The sequence below is a fragment of the Rattus norvegicus genome, chromosome 13 (assembly GCF_021556685.1).
Source record: "Rattus norvegicus strain SHRSP/BbbUtx chromosome 13, alternate assembly SHRSP_T2T, whole genome shotgun sequence".
In the NCBI taxonomy this organism is placed as follows: Eukaryota; Metazoa; Chordata; class Mammalia; order Rodentia; family Muridae; genus Rattus; species Rattus norvegicus.
This window is the reverse complement of record NC_141546.1, coordinates 104,054,684-104,063,108: the sequence shown is the minus strand read 5'-3', so window position 1 is coordinate 104,063,108 and position 8,425 is coordinate 104,054,684. Positions and strand designations below refer to the sequence as shown.

Here is an 8,425-nt window from a genome sequence, read left to right as displayed (position 1 = left end):
CTGAGCAGAACAGGGGTGAGTGTTTGGTTTTTGATTGCTTTGTGTGTAGATGTTTTTATATTTGGGGGGCTGGTTTAGCTTTAGGATTTTTTGGTGTTTGGGGACAGGGTCTCACCGTGTAGCCCCAGCTGCTATGGAACTCACTCTGCAGACCGGGCTGGCCTCAAACTCAAACTCAGTGATCCACCAGTCTTAGATCAAGCACTGAGATTAAACGAGTGTGCTGCCACACTCGGCTTCTTGCTTAATTTTTAGAGATTTATTTGATGTTAGGGTGTGTGTGTGTGTGTGTGTGTGTGTGTGTGTGTACACACACTTGCGTGCAGGCTCCACAGAGGACAGAAGAAGTCATTGGATCCCTTAGAGCTGGAGTTACAGGCAGTTGTGAACAGCCTGGTGTGGGTGCAGGGAACTGAACTCAGGCCCTGTGGGAGGGCAGCAAGCACTCAACTGCTGAGCCAACTTCCCAGAGAGAAGAGCTCTAGGCTGATGAGAGAGACAAGAAAGGGCTATTGAGGAGGGTAGTACATTAATCTAGACACAAATATTGCTGGCCTAGGGTTGGGGCTCTGGTTCACTGGGAAACACCACAGTGAAGTGTTCCAGGGCATGGATTCATGCCGAAATATACGGGCTTTGATTAGACAAGTTTTAAATTTCGCAGTGATTAGAGGCAAACTCAGGGTCTTGCACATGTCAAATACCCACAATGCCGCTGGGTTACACGCCCAGCCTTGCACACATAATTTTAAATTCAGGCCTTCATCTACGGTGCCAGTAGAAAGATGAAATGAGAATTTAAAATGTTTTATTTGTGTGTTGGGTAGTTGAGGGGGGAGCACATTGGCCTGTATGTATCTGCAACGCATGCCTGCTGTGTCAGAAGAGGACACTGTGTCCTTGAGACTGGAGTTAGAGATGGCTGTGAGTCGCCATGGGGGTGCTAGTGGACCCAATCTTGGTCCTCCGCAAAACCAGCCTCTGCTCTTGGCCTTTTCTGCCCTCTAAAAGAGAATGTTGTATGGGTGTAACTAGCGCACAGTGGGAGCTCTGTAAACGTTTACTAAATAAAAAATTATTCCTTGGGTGTCCACTGCTCTGCTCCCCACTGAATTTGCGATCAGGTTTTGGCCGAGGATTTTCAATGGAGCTCTGTACTGTTTTGTGCTTCATAGTGCTTTCCCGAGGTTGCTGTAACAAGCGACCCCAGATCGGATGGTTTAAAAAAGCAAAAATGTACCACTCATGGCCCTGTAAGCCAGACATGCAGACATAGCGTCCCTGAGCTGAACTCTGGATGTTGTAGGCCATGCTTAGAGCGGGGGTGCTGAGGAAAGACAGGCTTAAAATGCCACACGGAGTCCATCCGTGTCCCTACAGCATGTGCTGCCTCCTTTCCCAGCCATGTCAAATCTCTTTCTGCCTGTCTGGAAAGGGGTATTGGGGTGGAACTGAGTCGGGGATTCGCACTAACTCCAGTCCTCAATACATTGGTTAGACTCCTTAACTATACAAGGCAATGTTTACACACGCCAGATATGAGGCCCTCCCTAATAATATCTTTGAGTGACATTACCCAGGTCCTTCAGAACTGTCTTGTAATTTCGTATCACAGTGTGAGCACCTGATTAGACCCCAGCTATCTGTGGCTATGGGACCCCAAGTGCTGGGTCTCCTCTGCGCATGTGCAGCCGATAAATTCCATCTGGAGGAACGACAGCGGGGCCGGTCATGTTCTCTGCTGGCCCCTCTGCCAGGGCTTCATTTCCTAGCCCAGAGCTGTTTCTTCCACGTGCTAATCTGCAGCTGGAAGGATGCGTAACAAATGGATTAGATGATCTTTTAGGCCGTTAAGCAGAGGGGGCCTTCATCCTGTGCCCGCCGTGTCTGCCTTTCAACGTGAGGCAAAGCCGCCCCAAATCTTTCCAACATCGCTTTCCCCAAACCATGGGACAAGCGGGAGAGGAGCTGGTAGCCGGGCCCTGGCAGCCAGACAGCTTCCTTCATGGAATGTGAGACCGCTGAGTGGCAGAGCGGCAAGCATGAGATGCATGGAGGGTGCTGTCATCGGTCTGCCCCGGCTGGCTGGGAGCCGTGCCTTGGCCATTTATTTTAAGCACAGCTTTAATCATTACGGGAGGCTCCTAACTTTACAGCTATTGCTTAGCCGCCTGTTTCTCCGTCCCCAGTCACTCGAATTCATCCCGACTTTTCTGAAATGAAGCCGCTTGTTTTCCAGTGTTCTCTCGGAACACTCACCTCTGCCCTGAGATGCCCTGGGTTTAGTCCGCAGTACCCCAGGGAACAGGGTGTGGTGCTGCATACCTGTACTACGGTCATTAGGAAGACAGGCAGGAGGCACCAAAGTCCAAGGTCAATCTCTGGTTGGTAGGGAGGTTGAGGCCAGCCTGTGTCAAAACAACACGAGCAGGAGAAAGGTGTGTGTGTGGGGGGGGGGGGGTTGAGTGGGGGGGGAACGGGACACATTTCTCAAACTCTGCACAATGAGTTCTTGAACGAGTAAATCGTGCGCTGAGTTAACAAACACGTTGCTTGTTTATTTCTACGTCTTTTCTTCTTTGTACCGGCTAGACATCCTTCCCCAAACCAGAGTGCTAAGAAGCAAAACAAAATGAATCCAAAAGACACATTGCCAAGCTGGCTGGCTATCTTTGAAAGTCCCAAGATTTGAGAAAACGCCTCTGGCAGATGGCAGGCTATGTCATGGAGTGAGGCTGCGGCCACACACCTATGACTCTGAGAATGTTGCCCACCACAGGTGAGAAGTGTATGGAAAATGGTTTCCCAAATCTTACACCGATTTTAAGGTTAAGCATGATGTGTTAAATAAATACATTGGCTCGATGGTTGGTTAGCGAATGATGCCCAGTAACTAAGGGTAATTATTACTGGGATAAATTATGTGGGTTTGAAGGACCCGGTGCTACACTTTGTCCAGGTTTATAGTCCACTGATGTCCATGGTTACTAAAATGGATACATGGGCCAGCTAGATCAGAGGCACCAAACCTGACAGACAAACCAGACACAGGCCCCGTGTGGTGGAAGGTGAGAGCCCACTTCTGCAAGTTTGCCCTCTGACCCCCACACACGTTCATAGGAGCATTTTATCATTAAAGGGATTTTATTTACACCCTCCAAATTCCCAGTTCTGTGATTTGCCCCGTGAACGAAAGCTGGAGAAAGAACTGCAGCTGGCACTGGACCTCTCTCTGTAAAGCTAATTAGCTGATTTGAACTTCAACCTTTGCGGAGAGGCTGCAATGTCGCAGGTCTGGAGCTTACTGGCAGTTTTTCTTGGGCCCTCTCCAGTTCCCTTAATAGCTACCGGTTGCCTACCCCGTGTCTAACCTACCAGCTTGTGAAGAACAGGTAAAACCGTCTGGAACATTATCAGATCACAAGCTCACACCGACCCATATGCTAAGATGTAGTCAGACTGCATCTGAGGCCTATAGCTGAGGTCCCTTCCCTTCTGCAGCCAGCTTACTGGGGGTCCCACCGCATGTATTTTTGAAGTCTTGATTTATGATTTTCTTTGTCTGGTTATTATGGACATTTTAAATCGAATTGTTACAACATCGGAAGGTAGAGTTTGGGGTAACCCAAACCTGGCCCCTCATCTTGGCTCCAGAATGAGCCAAGGGAGGTGAGAACTGTGCTTTTTGCACGCACAGCTCAACAACTGCAAACCACATTCATTCACCCCCTGCTCCACTAGCCGGGATCTTAGTTCTTAGTGGGGCGCCGTCTGCGGACACAGCGGGTGGTGGTCTGGACGGTTGGGGACTCCGGCCTTTCCCACCGGGCAGCGCAGCCTGGCGTGTGCGGGCGGACTCCCGCGCGCGCGCCCTGCGCACCCTCGCACCGCCCTCCCGCCCGGCGCTCCGGGGCGCGGCCAGGGCACAGCACCCGCCCCGAGAGGAGCGCCGAGTTCCTTGAAGGCCGGCGGCCGCCGCAGACCTGCCCTCCCTCCCTCCCTCCCTCCCGTGACGCGCGTGCCCCGCAGCGCGCAGCCGCAGCGCTGCCAGCATGCGCGCCGAGGCCCGCGGCGGCCTGGAGCGCTTCTGCAGCGCGGGCAAGGGCCGGGGGCTCCGTGCGCTGCGGCCCTTCCACGTGGGCGACCTCCTCTTCTCCTGCCCGGCCTACGCCTGCGTGCTCACCGTGGGCGAGCGGGGCCACCACTGCGAGTGCTGCTTCGCCAGGTACTCGGGGACCGTGCGGGAGGGAGGGGCCACGCGGGGCCACGTGCGCCGCGTCCGCTCAGCCACGGCCTGCCCCGCAGCCGGACCTGCGCCGCCCCACGCGTGTCCGCTCTAGTTTAGACTCCCTGTGGTCCGGAGGCCTCCCGGGCTGTGCTGAGATGGGCGGCTCCCCCACCCCCCAAGAAGTGACAACCCGATCAGCCGGGGACCCTTCCGGTTATCCTTGAGGAGGGACGGTATGGGGCACGCCTATGAGACTGGGCTCCGTAGATGGGGGGGAGGGGGATACAGTTTGTTGGGAGAATATTTGTAGTACATCATATATGTCCTGAGTCCACGCCCATATGCTAAGCCTTCAGGTAGTTGTGGAGCAGAAAGGTACTCCGCCATCCCACCCTGTCTCTTCATTTTACAGACACACTTTATCTTAAGGGCTGAGAAGAGATCATTTTACTGTTGGGAAACTAAAGCCCAGAGAGGAAGGGCACCTGGGTGTACACAAAGCACTAATTAGGGGCTGAAGCCTGGCCTGCCTCAGGACTGACACTTCCCACCCACTCCTGTGCTCCCCAAGTTTCCTGAGCTAGGGGGTCTGGCTTTAGAGTTCAGCCTACCCCAGGCCATCTGTGGATGCCTGAGGAAGGGACCCTCATACTTGCTTTGAAGGTCAGTGCCTTCATCTTTGAAGTGGAGATGGTGGGATAGATTAAGCTAACATGGGGTTCTCGGGTCCCTCTCGAGGGCTGGTCTGAGTCCAGCACTCATCGAAGCTCTCTGCACTTAGCCTCCCAGACTGGTGTACCTCATTCTCCAATAAGACAACAAAAGAATGGACAAAGGCTGAATATTAGAGTAATCTCGGCCCGACTCCCTGCCAGAACTGTCTTCCGCTTGGGGGGACCTGGAAAGGAACTAGACGCAGAACCATGCCGTGGGCAGCGGAAGGGCTGTATGTGATGTGCCTCTTTGAATTGGTGAGCCAAGAGCTAAAGGGTCATGGCACCACTTTGCGACGTTCGAGTGAAGTGAGCATTGGGTTTTCCCAAAGTTAAAAAGGCTGCTGAGACTGGTCCCTTGATCTTCTGAGCCTCGCTGTGGCTGGGAGTCTGCAGCAGTGTGGGTGTCTGCAGTAAAGGAGCAAAACGGGTCACCCAGCACAGAAGGGGCCTCCCTCAGGGGTCCTGGTGCTTGCCAGAAGCCACAGCGTGCGCTGAGAGGTGTGGGCCTTGCTCAGTGCGTAGTAGGGACTCGTGGCCAGTCTCTCCTCCTGAAATTAAATATCTGCGTTGACAGCTGAGACGTGCTTCTCTCCTGTTGGGAGTGTCCTGATTGTACGCAGACACACAAGCCCCAGGAGTACCCTGACATTTGTGGCAAAGTTTGCCCCCCACATTGACATTTGTCAGTGTCACTAATTTTGCCTCAGTTCCCTCCTCAGGGCTGCCCCAGGCAGTCATTCCATTGCTCCAACCTCTTCTGTTTGGCTTATGTAACAGAGTCCTTGGAAATCAACTAAAATATTGCACAATACATAAATAAATAAATAAATAAATAAATAAATAAATAAATAAATAAATAACTCATGAGATCCATGGGCCTAGAAAGATCTTCATACCTCACCCTGTGGTTTCTGTTAAATCTGTTTTGCTAGATCGTTCTAAAACTGCGTCACTCTGTCTCCTATTTGTGTATGACTGAGGCCTAGCCTGTTCCTATGTATTAAAGGGGTGACGAACAGCTCTGTGACGTCTTGGGACCATTCTACAAGTGGGGTGCGTGTCACGCCCCCTCCTTGTTCTAGAAGTTATCGCTTAAGACGGACCAGCCTCCTGCGGTCTCAGCCACATCTCAGCCACAGTACCATAATTTAACTCACTTGGAAAGAAAAGCACGATTTTTCAGGAGCGAGCACGTTATATTAACAGAGAAATAACGGTAGCCTTTTTTTTTTTTTTTAAAGCTCTCCACAAACTAGGATTCTTAGTGCCAGGAATTTTTTTTTCTTTCTGCCAGTTTTAAATTAGTATCACATTTTCTCAGCTTGGTGGGTGACATTTGGGAAGATGCAGATCTTACCTCAGCTGCTAGAAGGCAACTCCTAAAAATAAAAGTAACTTCCAGGCGAGAGCTGTCCCCTCATATATACGTGCACATGCATGCCTGCCCGCCCACCTGCCCGTATGTCTGTGTACGTGTTTTGGTCACTAGTTAACTTTCTGCCAGGCTTTTAAAAGAGACACACCTACACACCTGCTTGTACCTGCTTTAAATAAATACACACACACACACACACACACACACACACACACACACACACACATATATATAACTGGACATTCTGACACGATTTCATTGGCTTCATAAAGGAAGGCCCAGCTGCAACCAGGTGTTGACTAGAATATATTAGAACATTTGCCTCTGGGGACTGAGGTCTCCCGGGACACCGTGTAACAAGGATGTTGTCTGTTCTGAGTGTGGGCGAGAGCTGAAGGCCCTCTTGGACTTTTGCAGCAGAGCCCCCGTGCTCTGTCTGGCTCACACAGAACGGAGAGGATGAGAAGTCCTGTCATGAGCAGTTAGATTTTTGCCCTCCTGTCCCCAGGTGAATTCCCTAGCCAGTCCATCTTGCTTCTCCTGAAAGACACGAAGTAGGCATTAGTGGGCATAGTTATATAAAGGACCTCAATAATAATAAGGATTTCCCCTCGTCTGTTAAGTCCGTTTATTAAATGCATGATGAAGATGAAGACACACAGGTAAGAGATGTCCTCTGAAAGTGACCCTCAAGACTAAGGTGTATGTTTGCGGCGCAGGCCTGGGACCCGGTCTGCTTGGGAGGCTGGTGCAGAAAGATCGAGGGTTACAGAGCAAGCTTAAGGTCGCAAAAACCAAAACACCACCAGCAAACCCAGCTCCATGGGAACCACAGGTTCAGGGGCGGCACATACGGAGTCCTGGTGGGGTCCGTTTGTTTATAGGTAAGGAACTCTTGGGTTACCACTTCCTCTGTTTGAGAGACAGGACGTTGCTCTAAGAGAATTGCTTCTGGCAGTGCCTTCCACCATGGCAGTCTGTGGGCAGTGGGTTCATCTGCTTGTAAACTTATCCCTCAAGCGCTCATCCCCCGCAGCCGCTCGAAGGAGAGAGCGGGAGGCAGGTTCCCTCTGTCCGTAGCCTGGTTTGTCCTGTGTGTGCTGAGCTTGGTCTTCGGACTCGCTGGCGTATATTTATAAGATATTCTAGTTCCAGGGAGGTAGAGGGGGTCCTTGGATGGGTGTGCGGAACACTACTCACGGACACAGGGCTAAACCCGCCGTCCTCCCGAATCTTCCAGGAGAATGGGGCAAGTTTTCACTGCTTCCTGAAACCCAGCTCCAGTCAGCCTTACACCCACAAAGGCAGGGCTCCTTCAGAAAGTACCTTCCCGCTCCAGGAGCTCAGACTCCTTACTCTTTCAGCATGAGAGCACTTTAAGTACCTTAGAGCGTTCTGCGGCTAGGAGCAAATCCACTCCATGTCCACCCATGCACCTCAGTTCCATGTAGTCTAGCAGGCCCACGTTTGTGAGTAACCTCTTTATCTTTCTTTAGTTCTTAGAACCTCTCTGTGTAGATGGGATTTCTCGTGTTGTTTTTACGTGTGAGGCTTCTGGGTAGCATTCTTGTAGGACAAGTAGGCCGCCGCCCACCCCCTGTTGAAGGTTCTTTAAAAGTCCTTTTTTATTTTTTTATTTTTTTTTAAATTCTCCAGTTCTTCCGTAAAGGGCCAGGCGAGTCTACAGCCTTGAGTGTGACCGTCAGAAAAACTCAGGATTGGTGAGAATCGAGTCTGTTTTAGTGTTCAAAGTAGGGGGAATGCCAGAGAAAGTGTCTACTGTTTCAGTGCTGTAGACTTCCTCTCCGGGCTAAGCCTAATCACCTCTTCTTCCTGTTCCTATAAAAAGGAGATAAACTCAACTCTTTTTTGACCAACTTTCTCTCTGCCTCCCCTGCACCTCGGAGGTAATTCCAGGGCCCGTTCCAGGCAGTCTTTCATGTGATGCTCAAGGCCACTCTAATTCTGCAAAGGCCATTACCAGCCTTGCAGAGACAGCTGGCTTTGGCCACCTCTTTGAACTGGTGTGTGTGTCCTGACCCTCCCTTGTAACTAACCAGGCCTAGAACAGGCGCCCTGCTTGTGCTTGGCTAAGTTACGCCCTCG

The 8,425-nt window shown here is 51.3% G+C and overlaps 1 protein-coding gene across 2 annotated transcripts in view; it reads left to right on the top strand.

Moving 5' to 3' along the window:
- The first annotated feature begins 3,951 nt into the window (after positions 1-3,951).
- Smyd2 (SET and MYND domain containing 2) overlaps positions 3,952-8,425 on the top strand; it is a 41,409-nt gene continuing 36,935 nt past the window's right edge. Inside the window, exon 1 of one of the 2 annotated variants that reach the window (XR_015635154.1) lies at positions 3,952-4,225. Coding sequence is in view for 1 of the 2 variants with exons in the window: in NM_206851.1 (NP_996733.1) it covers positions 4,053-4,225 (173 nt within the window). In the remaining variant the exon portion in view is untranslated. 2 annotated transcript variants of the gene reach the window in all.